At 35.2% G+C, this 18632-nt stretch overlaps 1 protein-coding gene across 1 annotated transcript in view; it reads left to right on the top strand.

Moving 5' to 3' along the window:
• The window catches only part of LOC149541380 (uncharacterized), a 189522-nt gene that overhangs the window by 95339 nt on the left and 75551 nt on the right, over positions 1-18632 (top strand). Inside the window, exons 5-7 of the mRNA XM_089796650.1 lie at positions 8190-8285; positions 8502-8572; positions 8869-8939. Coding sequence (XP_089652776.1) covers positions 8190-8285; positions 8502-8572; positions 8869-8939 — 238 coding nt within the window. The remainder of the gene's footprint in view (positions 1-8189; positions 8286-8501; positions 8573-8868; positions 8940-18632) is intronic.

Here is an 18632-nt window from a genome sequence, read left to right as displayed (position 1 = left end):
CTTAAACAAGCAACTGACAAGTACTGAAAATCATTAAATCACAGATTCCACCAATATGATCATCCTAACAGGACTGATCCCAAGTCAAGTGCACATAAACTAGTCCATGTCATAACATAACATCACCAAGAATAAATCATACAAACACCTCAGTGCTATACAAGTGACTGGAAAGCAATCCAAAAACAATTGATCAAAGATTCAAAAGTTATATTAGATAGGTCACACCATTCACCTCAGTTTCACACAAGAACACTGGGACACAATAACAATCAATAGATCAAAACACCTTATAGAGCATACAAGACACATTATCATGGTTGAGTATAAAAGATCGTGATCAAAACATCATCATGACATCACAAAACAGAACTCCCGAGCCTTTGGTAAACATCTTGATTTGGTCAAAGTTCTAAGTCAACTCGATACCTGACAGTAAAATTGCATGTCATAAAAAGAGTACATACAAAAGTTACTTTCACAATATATTAGGTTTTGAAAATACATTAGTTCCATTTTCACTTATAGGTTTTCAAGTTTTCAGTTTCGTTATCAATATATCAGTTCATAATGTTTGCTATCTCAAACAGGGTTTTAGTTTTCATTTTCTCAAAGTATTATAATTATTAAGGTTTTCGAATAATAAAATTTCCCTAGTATTACAAATCATTTTCATATATTTGAACCATATAAATACATCCAAGTTTATAAAAGAAAATATTAATTTTCCCAATTAGTTTCTTTGATTCTTAATTTACTTTTGAATTATATTTAAATAGTAAAGTAATAATTCAAATTTTCACAATACTTATTAAAATTATTAATAATAATAATTTTTAATTATTACCATAATAATTCTAAATTTATTAAACTTTGGGAAAACTTTCTCAAAAAGGAGACTTGCTAAAAATAGAAACTTCCAAAAATAGAAACCTGCTAAAAATAGAAGCTTTCCGAAAATGGAAACCTACGAAAAACAAACTTTTCAAAAATAGAAACTTGCTAAAAATAGAAACTTTCTTGAAATAGAAACCTACTAAAAATAGACTTTTCGAAAATGGAAATCTGCTAAAAATAGACTTTTCCAAAATAGAATTCTGCTAAAAATAGAAACTTTCCCAAAATAGAAACATACTAAAAGTAGAAACTTTCCAAAAATGGAAACTTACTAAAAACAAAAACTTTTCAAAAATAGACTTACTAGAAATGAAAGATTTACAAAAATGGAAACTTACTAAAAACGAAAAATTACTAAAAATGAAAACTTTCCAAAAACGAAAAATTACTAAAAATGAAAACTTTCCAAAAACAAAAATTTACTAAAAATGAAAACTTTCCAAAAATGGAAACTTACTAAAAATGGAAACTTTCCAATAGGAATCTGGTAGAGAAACCTAGATCAATTAGTTAAAATCTATAAAATAAAATTCATTTTCTTTCCAAAACTCAAATCCCAATTTCAACATCCAATTACGAAATACCGAAATAATCAAACAAGGGTTTTCAATTTAACTTTCTCAGATGTATTCAAGAGTAGAGAATAGTAAATTTTAACATGAGGGTTTCAAAACTTTAATTCATTCACAGATATTTTCAAGAATGAAAAGCGATAATTTCCATATGAGGGATTTCAAATTTTCAAAGCATAAACAAATATTTCTCAAGCAAAGAACAATCAACTTGCATACAAGGGTTTCAACGTAATAACATTATGAAACCAGAACACACGACAGACACGGAGAAGACAAAAGTTTGAAAAACGAAAAACTACTGTTCAAATAAACCACGAGATCCTACTTGGATCTGAAAAACAATGAACTCACAAAACACGTAACAATTCCCTTTTTTTGAAAATCTTCCTCTCTGAAAATTGCTCCTCTAAAACCTGTGTAATTGCATAACGAGCTCTAGATCTTTGATAAAGAGTTCTCCCTTAATTTGGGGCTTTGATTATGCAATCGTGCGATCTCTGATAAAGAGTTCTCGCTTAATTTGGGGCTCTGATTGTGCAATCATGCAAGGGAACTCGTTGATCAATTACTGTTTATTACTTGTTATCATTTACCTTTTCATGCACAACTCTTAGCAATTTTAAAATATCTTTATTAAATTGATTTTCTTTAACACTTTATTTAATTTGTTATATTTTAATTTCATGCATTCGCTGTATGCAATTTTATTAAAATGAACTTTTATTAAATAATTGCTTACTTTCATTAATTTTCAAATCATTTTTAATAATATATTTATTAATTTAATTATTAACATTATTTAGAGTTTATTATTAAAATAAAACTCCTAAATAATTATCATTAAATTAAATAAATATAACTATGCCATGATTAGAACTATAACTTTATCTTTAAATGAATTCTTTTATTTAATAAATTCACGAGACATTTGTTGATGTGAGTTTTTGTACCACTACATAACATATTAGTAATTGAGTATTTGATACGGAGTATCAAACACACAATTCCTCTTTTGAAAAGTTAATGCTCATGGGATATGAAAATAACTCCAATGTTCCTTACACTTGTGGATACTCGCTCAGTTTATCGATGTGATTTGCTGGTAATCACGTAGCCGACCTTATGTAAATTGTTGAGGATGACTTGGGCTTTGGTGTGATGATGGAGATGGTGATTCGGGGTGAATGCTAGATGGTGTTGATGGAGAAGGTGATGGTGATGGAGGGTGAATGGTTTTTATGACTTACGCTCCTGTAACTTATTCAAAATTCTAACTCCTAAACTACTTGCTATTCTACTCCTACTCCTATGGATGGAAGATTAGCAAATGGAGTGGGATTGAATCTAATGAAAGTTAACCAGCGGCTCCACCTCCATAGATGCAATGATTCAAAGGAAAATAAACTAGTTTGCCACACAAGGCTTCCCAACAAGCCGCTAGGATGCTAGTGGCCTAGTATTGATCCCTATCAAACATCTACTAATGCTACCATGCAACTATCCATCTACTCTTAATCTTAACAACTTGAAATGCAATCCACTTTAACAACTTGAAAAGAAATTTTACTCCAACTATTCGGAAGTAGAAACCTTGCAATAATACCAAAGGCTCTTAATCACCATGCAAGTCATAACAATGAGAAAGAAATAGCGAATTTTGACATTATCTTTGCAACAATTTTCTCCGACCATTACAAATGAGAGCAAATGGCCTTATATAGAGGCCAAAATGTACAACCGACGGTAGAGATAAAGAAGCAAAACCGACGATCCAGATTGAATCCTAGAAACCCTAATTAGGGTTGCTACTCCATCGGCCAATGAGAAGATGCCACCTCACCAATGGACCAATGAAAAAAAGTGGAAAAGTAGCAACCAATGAGAAGGCACCAAAATGGTGGCCAATTAGAATTAGACACTTGTCCTATCCTAGAAGAAAGAGAAATTGCCACTTGGGCTTACATCAAATGATCTTCTAATATAAATCTCCCTTTTTCTTTCATTCTTTTAGCTAAGGCAATGACCTTAGCTAGTCTTTCATTGACTTCTTCCATGGGAGGACAAAGTGTATGCTTTATCTTGAGCTCAGCCGATTTCATCATGCTGCTTGCTACCTGTAGTGTCTTTTCATGATCCTTCTCATACTCTTTTGCATATCCGATAAAGGCATTGAGGGAGGAAAGGTTGCCCAAATGTTTCTTCTTGATAGCAACCTGTCCTAACTCATCCAATCTTGATCCAAGTCTTGTCTCATTGATATCCTCTTCTTTGGTGTCTTCAAAATCATGTGCCACCCCAATGTCGCTCATCATGGTTGAAATGGAAGTGTCGACGCTTGGGCTATGTTGTGCAACTACCTTCTGTATATCTTCTTTGCCAGGGGGGAATTGTCTTTCCTTTAGTCTGTCCTTTACCTGTATCATGTTTATTGTTTATTGTACCAATATTGGTATCAGTATCGATATTGGTATCGGTTACTCGCTTCATTTTCGAGAAAAATGTTGTTTTGGGCATCATATCCTCTTTGTCTTTCTTAGTGTTTGTTCCCTTAGGGTTCTTGCTTGCACTAACATCTACCATCTTGTCAACCTATGATGGGATGGTGAAGTGGTGGATGATGAATACAAGAAGAATCAAGGGAGACAATACCTAGACAAGAACGAAAGAGAGAAATCATTTTAAGGACCCCTTTCAACTCTAAATGATTTGAAATTACCTTTACCAATAGCTGGAGCTTCTTTTTGAAATTTAGGATCAGACTTCGAGAATTCCAAACCCCTTGCAAATCTTGAGGCCCTAGCTGAAAAAATCAGAATTTAGTGCTCTCGGAATTGTCCACCATTTGCTTCAAAAAATCAGACCTTTGATCACAATAACCTCTTCCAAATAAAATTGTCCAATATAAAGTGCAAATCTGCTCCACAAAGAAAATCGCCAAGCATAGGAGATCTCTACCATGAAGAAAAATCACCAAAAAGAATGCCAATCTGCCCTTTCAAAATCGTTTGAAGGAGAAGAAATTTGGCCCAAGTCAAAAATTGCCTAAGCAGCAAAGAGGAGTGAGAAATGAGGAAATGAGAGGAAAGAGTTTCCTCTTATACCCAACTTGCTCATCCTCCCTAGCTGGCCGATTGGGACCCTGGGAGCAAAAAAATATTAATTAGAACACAAGACATGGCCCCTAGTTAAATGCATAGCTAAAATTTAACTTTGCCAAGATGAAATTTATTTTTAAAAATTGCCAATTAGACCAAAATTGCAAAAAGAAAGTAAATAGTGCCTTGGAGATGCTAAATGTTTCCATTTAATGACGATTTAGCAATTATTATATCATTAAAATCGGATTTTGGCTAGCCAAAAGCCATTTTTTCAATAATAAATTACCAATTTCATTAAAGTTGTAAAATTTTTCAAGGCAACTTTAATCCATTTAAAGCCAATTTTTTGCAATTCAATTCAAATCGATTTTGCCAAGCAATTTTAGTTTTGACAAAAATAAAATCATTTCTAGAGTCTAAAATCGATTTTGCAATTTGATTTCATCTTCACAAAAGAAAAATTTTTCACCAAAGAAATTCAAGATTTTCCAAAAACTCAAGCCTAACAAAATTTCATTTTTTTGAAAATTATCTAAATTTATACAATTACATTCAAATTTTCAAAAAAAATCGTCGAAGTACAAAATCTACAATTTTATCCTGCCAAGTGTTGCTCTTTGAAATTTTGTCCGGCCTAAGGATGAAATTGGTTGTTCTGAAAAATCAAGTTGAAATCCAGTGAAAATAAATCTAACCCTCTCCCTCTTGACCTGAAGGCGTCCAAGAAGTAAAATTTTCTAAGATCGGCAATTTTTGGACAACTTCAAGAAATTTTGCCAAGGCAATCTAGAAAAAAAGGGGCTCCCCAAAGTTTTTGGGGCGATGGTGTGAAAACCTTACAACAACGTTTTAATTAATATATTTATTAATTCAACTAATAATATTATTTAGAGTTTATTTTTAAAATAAAATTCCTAAATAATTATCATTAAATTAAATGAATATAAATGCGTCAAAAATAGAACTTTGATAGATTCATTTAAATTTAATTATTTAATTTAATTAATTTCTCAATTAATTAAATGTAATTAAATATTGAATTTTGTTTATTAAATTATCTTTTAATTATAATAGAAAATCATCACACACCCACAAAACCAAATACGAAAACTCATCATAAAGCCCAGAATACCAAAACAAACTCTAGGGTAAAAATCACGAATTCACGTCACTTGATGAATTTAGATAGGTGAAACTAAGTCAGATACTTGTCCTACTTTCTAGGACAATTGGCTTAGGGTTTAGGATTCGGACTCAAGAGTTATCTCCCCACTTATACCATTGAAATACTCTGATAGGGTACGCTCATCGTGGCAATTCAGGGAAGTCGATACCTGGTACTTGCAATCTGCGTAAAATCCATGTATGTACAAACGCAATATTCTAAACCAAATAGGAAATGGTAGGAAGTGGTTCATCGTGTAGATCCCGACTAGCAGGTGACTACGACTGCTATCCTCAACCACATCAGAAACGTCAAACACAAAGAAAACATACACGCACACCATACACATGCAAGTATGGGGTAAGTATGCATAGAAACCGCATAAAAATCATTCATCTAACTAACATCATTCAATAATTGTAAGTCACTACATGAACATATATATCATCATTGAAACAATTATGAAATAACTAGAATAACTAGTACTAAAGTAACTCAACACATATATTAGCTGAATATGAAATACAATTAATCAATTCCGGTAACCCAGCACTGCTAATCATAAAACATAATCATAGAATAGGTCTTAAAGAATCCGGTGAAAACAAATCAGAAAAGTCAAGTAGGGGTAGGCATTACACCTACTGTGAAAAGGCTGCTCCAAATTATGGATTGCAGCCTGTAATATTCCAATGCAGGCCCTGTACTACTGATTGCAGACCCTCCAAAGTCATCCAATGGCTTCAAAGTGCAGTATATAATAGCAGATATTGGGCCGCCCTTGATAGCCATCCCTTGTCACTGTGACTGGCAGCAGATAATAATTAATTTTCAGCAAGAACAAATCTTTCAAACCCCAGATCAAATGGCAAACCAGTAATCAGATTATGTGGCACAGTTCATTGGCAATTTTAATCCAATTCAAAGTGCTGAATACTGAATAGAATTCACAAATTTCTCAACCAAACACTTTGAAGTTCTCAATTCACAATTCACAAACATTAAAACTCAAAGCTCATACAATGGTTTGAACTTTGCAAGAGGTTGTATTTATAACTTTAATTCAAAGCTTCTTCATAACACCAATCAGCTAAGGCTTATTGCTCACACCTTTCACTTAAGAGACTTCTTCATCCCACTTTTGATTTAAGTTATAATTTTGCATTTGGAAACATGTTCAACTTTTAAATATAATAACTCCTATACAACTCAATGGCTACAGTCTTCTTGTGCACACTTCCTACTAAATAGTCTTCTTGTGCGCACTTCTCACTAAAGAGCCTTCTTGGACACACCATGTAATTAGAACAACAAACACATAAAGTTGGATTTAATTAAGTCAACTTAGTAAATAACCTCCATTATGCATCTTATTGTCAAGCTGTATGAACAAACTGAGATAGCATGACCCAAGCTGTCAACACTGTGCACTGCTAAAAATATTAACTCACTCTTCTGACTTACTATAAATAGTAAGTCACAGAAACAGAGACCCTTAAATCCAAGTGCTAGCTCACAAGGGTTGCAATGATGGGCTAACATACCTGAACTCCTGAAACCTGCTAAATTGTGGACGTCACATAACTGGTACAACATAGAAATTCAAATTTTTGCATGAAGGAATGGAGAAAAGCCAAAGGAGAAAAAAGCTGAACATGGATGGCATCCAAAGAAGAAAAGCTGAGATTCTGTCCGAAGTGTTGCACTGTTTCAATGGAAATTCCAGCGGTGGGGAGCCAATTTGGCAGAAAATGGCTACAGTATGACTGTACATTGGCGGACAGCATTGCACCTGCGCTAGTGTTCAGGTACATGGGCAAAGATTTTGCAGAATGGAAGCATCCCATCAGAAGGATGCATTAGAACATATACATACTACAAACGCATAAAAAGGGCCTAGGGACATGAACATATAATTAAGCTGGCATGAAGGGGTAGAGGCCAAGGCTGGGTCAAATGAAACCTAAAGCATGTTAAGAGGAATGGATGCTAAATTGACCTGAATTTCTAGTGTCAAAATTGTAGGTATGTGATTTTGACAAGAGATTAGACACCAGAACTGATATCTTCATGCACTCTCAATCTTAGATTTGGATGGGTGGGAAGGTGAGAACTACATGTTGGATATGCATAATTCTTGGTTCTGTTATGATAGACATCTGTGTTGTGAGATTCATTTGACATGATTACAGACCCACATTTTCCTATTCATGTACCTGCCATTTCTTTTTTCAGAAACCTCAGCCAGAACTCGTTTATTTTAATGAAAGTTTCCTATTGTTTTGTTTTTGTTTGTAATAATCCAAAATTGAATGTACAAGGTTGTGGTAAGCTTTGTAGTTTCAGCAATATCATTATTTGAATTTCAGTAGGAGATGGGATTCGAGTGTCTAGCATCAGTTTGCATTTATTGTGCTCATTTGGATCAATAGGCAATGTTCCGTCCATTTGCAGGCTCATCTCAGTCTTGCTGATGATAGTGCTGAAGATGGATGTGACTCCAAGGAAGATAAGGATGCCTTTTTAGTGGATGATCGTGTAATAATAAAGGTATCTCTAAATGTTAATTAATATTCAGGTCTTATCCAAGCTTGGTTGCAGTAGCTGTTGGATATTAAGATGCATCTGGTAATCTAATAATCTTCAATGAATTAGAATTATTTTGCTTGCAAGAATGGTATGTTATATATTTTGTCAATAATTGTATACATCTGGAGTAATGTTTGGTATACAACAATGACTAGATTGGTTTTTGTGAAAATTCAGGCTAATAAGCACATACCAGAGTGCTCTGTTTGCCGACCAGCAGTAATAACTGCTAAAGCCTTGGATGGATGGTAGGTTTTCTATATTCTCTAATACGTTCTTCAGGATATATTAGTCTGTAATTTATGTTTCAAAATTTCTCTATATTGGACATGTAATTTTGAGATATGTATTATGGACACATGGCTGCAGTGTTATATAACATTTTTATTGAAGCTTTAAATCTGCTATGAACCAAACTAGACATTTTGGAATTGACATTAATGTTTTTGTAGTCAAGTAAATCTCTAGTCAGAATGCTATCAACTTGGAATACTGTAATATTTATTGAATAAGCAAAACTAACTTGATCTTAATTTTGCTCCAGGTATACAGTGAAGACACTAGATATTGGAGAAAGTATCCAGTTACCTTATCATTTTCTGCAGAAAGCAGGAGGTTAGCAGACTGGAGTTCTATCCAACTGATGGAGATAGCTCTTGAAACCCTTTATTGAACTTCTGTTCTTTCATGGTCTAGCTCTGTTTTCTTGGACTTGATCTAGATTAGGCTCCTTCAGAGAGGACTGTTAATGGCTTGAAAGAGTAAAACAATAGATGTTTGACAGCAATAGTAATTTTTTAGGTACATGCAGAGCATATAAAAGGAATAGTATGCCATTTTGCTAAATTGTTGTAATACTCTCATCTCTTCAATAAAACATTCTTTCTATTTGGTTACAGGCCACGAGTACTATTGGCCAAAAGTGGGATTTGCTTCAGGGTTTTATTGAAAACTACTTTTTTTAATTGTTTATGATCGTTAATAATTTAATTTTAATATGGTAAAATGTGATAAGTAGGAGATATTTTCTGCAGCAAGTCAAATTGTGATGTTGCTATTAGGATTCAACTGTGTACTTTTTTGACTAAAACTGTCAAACTCATTGACCCATTTGAACAATAGAACTGGAAAAGACAACTAATAGTCCCTGTGAACTATGAGGCTACATGTTATATTGCTCAGGTAATTAAAGGGATTGTTAAATAAAATTCTCTATGTTGAACACTTTCTTTTTGTCTCTGGGCTGGATGAGAAAGGAGACAGTTGCTGCTAGTCTTTTATTCCTTGAGTGTGTTTTTGTTCTATGCTGAGTGTTAGTGTAAATGTTTTGTAGGTGTTATGGTGGGTCCAATAAGTTTGGTTATCCTCTTTTATGCCCCTTGGAAATTGTGTTCCAAGTTGTGGCTGTTTCCTGATTTTCTTGGTCATATGCCATTTTAACAAAAGAATTGGGAAATACAACAAATGGTCCCTGTGAACTATGAGGCTACATGTTATGTTGTTTAGGTATCTAAAGGGAACGTAATATAAATTGCTGTATGTTGAACACGGTTGCTGCTAGCCTTTTATTGCATGGGTTGCCTCCATTTGTTCTTTTTGGTTGTGCTTTTGTTCTATTCCGTGTTAATGTAAATGTTTTTTAGGTCTAACAGTGGGTCTAATAATTTCCTTTTCTACTTTTTAGCCCCTTGGAAATTTTGTTCCAAGACTTTGCTGTTTCCTGGCTTTTGTGTGTTTCCCTGAGAGGTGAGGTGATGTGCAATGGCAATGCTATGCTGCTGGCAACAACGTCACTACCTGGTGAAGGAAGAAAATAATGGTGTTTCGGGCAAAGTTGTTGGAGGGAAATCTTTCAAGAATGCATTCGCTTTCGATGAGTGTGACAATCCCTAGAGGAGGTGCATCTGTGGAAAATGCAAGATTTAGGGAATACTGTAATGTTGCATATACCAAGCTAGTATTTAAAAAAATAGAAAGAGAATCAATTAATTATTTAATATTTTGTTAAATTAGCTGGTAATTTTGGAGTGCCTATGAAAATGGAGAGTTCATAGAGTTATGTTTGTCATACAAAATGCAATAAATTGCTGCTAAATTCCATAAAGAGCATGTTTCATGTAGTAGAAATAAGTAAAGTATTTGAAAACTGGAGTTGTATATGCAATTACTGGTTATCCCAAGGCAGTTAAAGTGTTTTCATGATATTTGTAGGGTCATTTCCCATGCAAGAGAAAGAAAGTGATTCTTTTTTTGGCCCTTGTAGACTAGATTAGCAAAATATGCATGCTTATTCCTTTTAAGAAAATTTTAACGGGCCATGAAACAAATGATTTTGGTTCACTGATGTTTTGACTCACTTTGGTTTATTCCTGGCCAGATTTGAACCACCCCATAGGAATGAATGAAAACCAAGTGGAAGAGATTAAATGCTTTCATTCCATAAATTTATAGCTAAACAATGAGTAATTGCAGCACTGGTTCAGATATTGATTTTTTTAGTAGGAAGCACGAAGATTTTGGGATGAGAATTCAACATTCATACAATAGGGCACTCCATATTTCTAGAAATAAATCTCTTGTTGAACCATATTATATTTTCTTATTTCTTTTTGGATTGCACATTTAATGCTGTTACAAGACAGTGAAGAGAAATTAAAGAAATAAATTAAATCAGACAAACATTGGTTTATAAAAGAAAGGAACTAATTCTGAAGTATTGAGGGATACATAATCTACTAACAAATTAATATAAGTTCATCTTAAGTATATGCCAAGTTGGAGTATCAAGCATGATTTGAATAAAGCTAAGAATTAGTTTTTAACTTTATGTAGGAGAAAATTGTGGTTTTACAAGAAAATAAAAATTTCAAGCCAATCATAAACACTGAAGACACTGAGGTATAACCCATCTGTGCTCATTGTCAAGAGGTTGCCATGTGCCAACACATTCAAACTTAATGTGCTTCTTTATTGGCACATATATTCAGGTGCAAATGTGGAGAATTTCATTGTCTTGAGCCTTTTGCACTAGATCAAGAAGACCTATTCTTGCCTTCTAGAAAATATTTTACACCCAAATTGAAAGAAGACGAGGACCCCAAAAAAGAGATAATTTGGGCATTGGCAGATCAACTTGCAAAGACAGCTTACATGCAGAGCTAAGTGCTGTTTTAAATGGCAAAGAAGGAAATTATAGTTTCGTCTTTTGAGTCCTGAGATCTATGGGACCAAAAGTTTCTATAGTGGAGACTTGTGATTTGAAATGAACTATTCACAATCACTTGCAATTATTTTTTGCTCGGTAATATTGATTTTATTTTATTAATAATAATAACAATTCACATACATTCAAAATATCATCTGGTTTGTCCATGCCGTATAAACCCTACTGACTTCATCGATCCATCTGCTGAATATACATGACCGAAAACAACATTCCCAAACCCTCCAAAAACCGGCACACATTCTATTCCGAACTCTTGACAGCCAACCTTCTAGATCAGAGGTAATTTAACAACTATAAAAGGCACTTGTTTACCCGATATTTTACTATCAAAAGTATGACAGACAAGACCCAACCTACTATCAAATGATAGAAGACTATTACATATGTCTGGCAGCCAATCTATCAAACGAACATCAAAATTCTATCTATCCTCCAAAAAACATTAGGAACATCATTGCGGATACTCTGAGACAAGCTTGCTCCTTTCTATCGTCATCTTTGTTGATAGGTTTCCTCACTTCATGAATTCCTGGAGCACTCCTCTTCAGCTCCTTTCTTGAGAGGAGATCATCTTTTAGAGTGTAGAACACGAATTTTCTACTTGTGAACTGGGATTGATAAACTGACAAGCATAAAAAGTTGGAACAGAATAAAAAAGAAATCAACCGCACATAGAAGCCAAAACACCTGAAGACGAAACCCAGGAAGGGTGTAAAACCACGGTGAGAAATGCTGATAGGATTTACTGTCCTAATTCAGCCTCACAAAGAAATAGTGCGTACAATTTTTAAGGGCACCAACCCTAAGGAATCACCAAATTCCTTGATTGAGAGCATCAACTGTGACAAAAGCATGAACTTCTTAAACTGAGCACCAACTCGATGTGCTTGAGGCATCAACCCTCTAGTTCTTTTGCAAACACTATGTTTAGTAAGACTTCTCTAATTTGGAGATGTATTGCATTACATTTCTGTCAACCTGATGAGTGTCGAAAATTAGACATAAGTTCTCTCTCAGGTCATACAGTGTCAATGGCACCCTCAAAGTTTACTATGTTCCAATATCTCTCAGATTTTACAATATTTCAATAGACTCTACATCATAAGCCTCTAATATACTTCATATCTGCAAATCTCACAACTACAACTTACTTTGCATTGGGCCTTGATATTTCTTATGAATGATGCACACACTTGACAAACACCTTCAACGAACTGTATCGCTGCAGCCTTTATATCATTAAGTTCACTCACAATAACCATTCCATCAGGCCTCTTCATTTTTTAAATAAATGTCTACTAGTATTGATTGTATAGTTTATTTGTCTAGGCAGTTACAACGGAAGCAGTGGTCACAGAACACCTGTAAATTTCTAATAACTCCTTTGATATTGCTGAATAGGATACCTTAAATCTCATTTAATTTCTTTGCACCACCGAATAGGAGACACTTCTTAAGTGGCGATTATCATAAAAAATAACAAGGAAGTTTGGTTTCTACCAAACCAACAAACACTTAACCCATCACAGAAGGATGCCTACAGATCAGTCAGCACATTTGATTAATACTGGATATATCTAGATCAGTTTTGAATATAATATTTGATTGGACCAACTATATCGATATTACAATATATCCACAGATGTCTACAAATTCTGATCAGTAACAAACGCATTTACAGAATAAAGACCTTCCATTCCACGGATATCAATATTTTGTTTAATACATTTAATACCATCATTTCATCTTCCAAATCTGATAAAATCAGACATCTCTGTTCATACTTGATTAGAACCGTTGATTTTCGTGGGAGATAACATTAACAACTTCAGAGCAATCACTGTAAGTTGAATAAAAAATAATATGAACATTCAGGTGCTGTTAATGGACATAAGATAAAACAGTTGTTATCAAGTACAGCATCAATGTCAAAAACTCAGATTCCCTATTATTACTTTGCTGCTAGGAGGTTATCTGCAGTCAAACTAGGGTTTCACAAAATATCTGCAAGTTACATCTAACTGCTGCATCTTATTGACACTTTTATATCTGTTATTTGACATCAACTGCAAATTCTTCTAACAATCTCCCCCTTTGTCATTGATGGAAAAATTTCAATCTGAGCACAACCCGATTTGCAACAACTCCAAAATGGAAACCACCCAATCTGCAATGACTACATCAACCATCAACAAACACCCAACCACAATCAAACTTGCATCTGCCTCAATATCACTTTTCCCCTCCTTTGACATCAATTCCAAAGAGCAAAACTTAAAAACCTCACCATCGAAGGATATAAAATAAAACAGTGAAATACTCTCCCTGAGCAGATGCTTGCTCTTGAATTGAATTAGAAATAAGCCAAAACCCCGAGCTTCCTTTAATGCCAAAGCCGATTTCCATCAACTTGCCCCAACAAGCAACTTTTGTCTTTTATATCTCTGAGATCATTGACATTGCTTTCCATTTGTTTCTCTTCAGCAATCAATCTTCCTAAATTGATAGGGGTATGTGAGACTTGGAGATGGGTTTATAGGACTGGGGGAGCAAGGGCCTAAATTTGGGGATGACAAGGGGAGGGTGGTGGGATGCTGTTAGAATGCTGGTGGGTGGGGTGGTTGATATACAAAATGAGGCGAATTGAAATCTGCAAGTCAAAATCTGCAATATGACATCTTTGTGAGTGCCCCATTAAAAGCAAACTATTTTTTTTGGAGTTAAAGGGTTTCAATTAGTATGTAATGGCTTGTGCCATATGGTAATTGACTTGGCGGGATCGTCAATGGAGGTGGCAGAGGTGGTGGTTTGTGGGGGACCATTTCCCCAACTCCAAAAGTCTCAGAAATGTCACCCTACAGGGTTCACATGTATTTTGTGGTAGATGCGTCCGTGTACAACATTGCACAAAAGCCAAAATACCTGAAGTGCGTGGAAAACCTAGGAAGGGTGACAAATGAAGGTGAGAAATGGTGCTAGGATCTACTGCCCAAGTCCAGCCTCATGAAGAAATAGTGTGTACAATGTTAATGGGCAGCAACCATAAGAAATCACCAATTCCCTTGCTTGAAAACACCATCTTGAACAAAAGCACCAACTTCTCAAACTGAGCACCAACTCAGTATCTTTGAGGCACCAACCTTCTGGATGTTACAATCTTCTTTTAGATGTATTACACTACAGATCCTTTAACTTGTTGACTGTCAAAAAAGTATAAAGAACAAGTTCACTATCATATTTTACAATATCAATGTCGTATCATACAATGTCAATGTCTTTTATATTTGACAATGTTTGAATTTTTTAATAGATTATACATCATAAACCTCTAACATACTTTACATCTGCAATCTCACAACCACAACCTACTTTGTATCAGGCCTTGATATTTCTTATCAATGATACACACACTCACCACACACCTTCAATTAACTGTATTTCCGCAGGATTTGTGTCATTAAATCTGTTCATAGCACCCATTCCGTTGGACCTCTTCACTTCTTACATTGATGCCTACTGCCATCAGTTCTATAGTTAATTAGTTATGAAGGTTTACATTGATAATTAGAAAAGATATTTCCATTGATAAATTAATCAATCTCTACTGTGGCAAGAGAAATAGTTCATGACAAAGGGTGACTGTAATGTTCATCCTAATTAATTGATGTGTTTACTTCTGTTAGGTCAAACACCATTTATATTCTTTCTGTAAAGAAATCAGTAATTACATCTAATGGTGAGTTATCTTGAAAAAAAAAAACCAGTATAGTGCTCTGCTCCGCTCTGAAATATATCGAAAATGCCGAATTTTGAAAGTTCCAATAAAGTCCACGATGCCCAAATAAAAAAGTCAAAAGCAAAACTGCACCATGGTCAGAGCTCAGAAGGAGAAACCCCAAAGTTGGCAGATAAATTCGAAATTAAAACCTCTAAAAGGTTTTCCGCATTGAAAAATATGGAAGAAGAATCGCATCCAGCTGGCTGTGAATGGCTTCTGGACGAATCCACGCCCACCTCCACTTTGACCAGCTTCCGTTTCCACCTCCAGCCTGTTGGTATTCAGGGTTACAACTATCTAGGCAGTTAAAGTTGCAGCAGTTATCAAATAACTCAATGCTTCTTATATCTCCTTTTGTATTGCTGAATAGGATACATCATATTTCAGCTAACTTATTTGCATTGTTGAATAGAATACACTTCTCAAGTGGTGATAATCTTAAACCGTAACAATGAAGTTTGTAGTGTACAACTGAATACAGGTAGGGAAGACAGGTTCAACCAATTTAACTGACACTTAACTTAATCCATGACAAAACGGCACCCACCGATTAATCTGAATATGTTGTCAATACCCTATACATACAGATAAGTTTTGAATATGATATTTGATCAAACCAACAATGTCAATTTTACGATATATCCATGGCTAGCTGCAACAAATTCTGATCGTAAACAAATGTGTTTTCAGAATAAGGACTTTCCATTCAGCAAATATAAATATCAATACTCTGTTTAATATATATATATATATATATATATATATATATATATATATATATATATATATATAATACCATCCTTTCATCATTGAAATGTTTCATCTTCTGAGTCTGATTAAAATCAGACATCTCTGTTCACATTCGATTTGAACCAATTCATTTTCGTGGGAGAGATGAACAACTTCAGAATAACCACTGTAAGTTGGATATGCCAATAATATGAGCTTTCAGGTACTGTTAATGCACAGTAGGTAAAACAATGGTCAACAATGATAGCATTGATGTCTGCAAATGAGATAACGTACTATTACTTTGCTGATAGTAAGATATGCACATTCAAACTGGGGTTTCACGTGATGTCTTCAAGTTTCATCTAACTGCTTCTTGTTATTAGCACTTTTACATCTATTGTTTGACATCAATGACAAATTCTTCTAACACAAAGCTGCTAGGTGGCACATCGATACACAATACATTTAGGTAACTTGGACCTCCCTTTGTGTGCTGCTTAGTCTAAAGCTTTTATTTTATGCAAAACATTCCTTATAGGTGGATGCTAGTATCTTTTCTCATCCTAAATATCTCTAGCATCATTGGTCAGATGAGCTGATGTTTTTTCTTGACCAATTGTGTGTGTGTGTTTGCATTAGTTATCGGTTGAAGTAGATGATCATATTCTTTTCCTAGATTGGATCTGTCATCTTTGATCCATCTAGGAGGTTGAGATTGAGGAGCATTTAATCTTGAGATGCCCCTTTAGTATGAGATCTAGGGGAAATATTGCAGACTCTATAAAGACTTAAACAACTATCTCTTTAATTTCTTAAAATATCTAGACCAATAGTGCATGGTTTTATCTACGGGAGATTTCACTCTTTAAAGTAGATCCTTGCTAGGGTTCGTAAGGGATCTTAGAGTGATGTAGGAGCTTCCTGTGCATAGGTGATCACGCATCAACCAAAAAAAATGTTGGTATGCTATATCTCAATTTTGGTTTACTTTGGTGTTCTAATTTTGAATGGATTCCTAGCCTCCTTGGCTTTGGTTTGTTCGCTTATTGGCCTCATTGTGGGGTGTGAGCATGGTGGACTACACCCGTGCTGGTTCCTCTATCATTCCCATTTTCAGATGCTTCACCACACCCGCCTTCCCCTCACTGACCATGCTCGCCTTCATGACATCCTTTCTTGCCAGCTTGATAAGAGGCATATTCGTGCAAGAGGGTGATGGGGTTTTTGACTAGATTTCCAGACCATGGACCACATCTCGACTCTTAGATCTATTATTGAGGAAGCATGTCATCACTCCTTGAAGGTCTATTGTTACTTTGCAGACTCCTGCAAGGCATTCAATTCTATGCCTAGGGCAGCCCTATTTCATAGATTGCAGAAAATCAATATATCCTTTTCTACACCATCATGAGACTTTACAAGATGGTGGTTGGCTGTATCAGGACCCCTCACGGGATGTCAAATTTCGTTCGCAACACCACTAGGGTGAAGCAAGGACACCCCCTGTCTCCCACCTTTTTTTGGGCTCTACATTGATGAGTGGGAGGTGTTCCTCCAGACACACTCGCTTCCTAGGTATGGTTAACACCAGGTTTTGATCTCTATCTTGCTATTCACGGATGATGTGGTCCTCATGGCCTCCTCCCTAGAGGGACTTTAGAGAGTCTTGGATGCCCTTGCTTCTTTCTGCGATCTATGACAGTTGAGGTGAACTTGAGTAAGACCAAGGTGATGGTTTGTCATCTTCATTTCTTATTTCAAGGTGAGGAGATTATCTCCTTATGCACTTATGTGGAGGTTAGGTTTTCGGGCCCTTGTTTTAGCTTGTGACACAATTCAACCTCGCATCAACAAAGACTACAGTGCTTTGGCCCTTGTTGAGAGACTATGCTTTAGAAATTACTTTCAGGATTCTAGATCCAAATTGGCTCTTTTGGACACTCTAATTAGACAAACTGTGCTCTACGACTCGGTTGTTCGGGGGCCATCTTTACTAGAGTCTAACTGGGCTTCTGTGGAGAGGGTCTAGACCCTTCTTCTCCAATGGATTATTAGATGTAGACAACATTCACCTCATTGTTTTGTTCTTATAGAGTTTGGGGCCCATCCCTTGAAACTTGGTACTATCTTTGATTTGATCTAGTTCTTACATCACCTGTGGGGTGTCACAGACTCCTCAGAGGGGCGACACAAATATTCTTACTTGGCTTATTGTTCTCTAGAGGCTATTTCACATTTAGACCCCACTAGTCGAGCTTGTTCTTGGTTTTCTTAGGCCTTGACCCTGTTGGGTGCTATTGGGATTGATTTTGACCATCTCTCTCCCTTGTAGTATTCCTTGTGTTGGTAAACAGATTTGTCCTTCAAAAATGAATATACAAATTGACTCCAAACGCCCAAAATGAAGGACAACGAGCACCAACTGTTGGATAGATTATCATTGCATTGATAATCTTCCTCTGAATCGAGAGGTACAACTCCCTTAGAAGATAATCAATGAATCTATATGCCTTTAACCAGAAGATACTAAGGCGTATCAACACCCACCCATAAACATGGGATGAATGTGGTT

The sequence above is a fragment of the Cupressus sempervirens genome, chromosome 8 (genome assembly GCF_028749045.1).
Source record: "Cupressus sempervirens isolate cs-2001-9-10 chromosome 8, ASM2874904v1, whole genome shotgun sequence".
Classification (NCBI taxonomy): Eukaryota; Viridiplantae; Streptophyta; class Pinopsida; order Cupressales; family Cupressaceae; genus Cupressus; species Cupressus sempervirens.
Note: the sequence above shows the minus strand (reverse complement) of the source record. Positions and strands in the feature narration are given on the sequence as shown.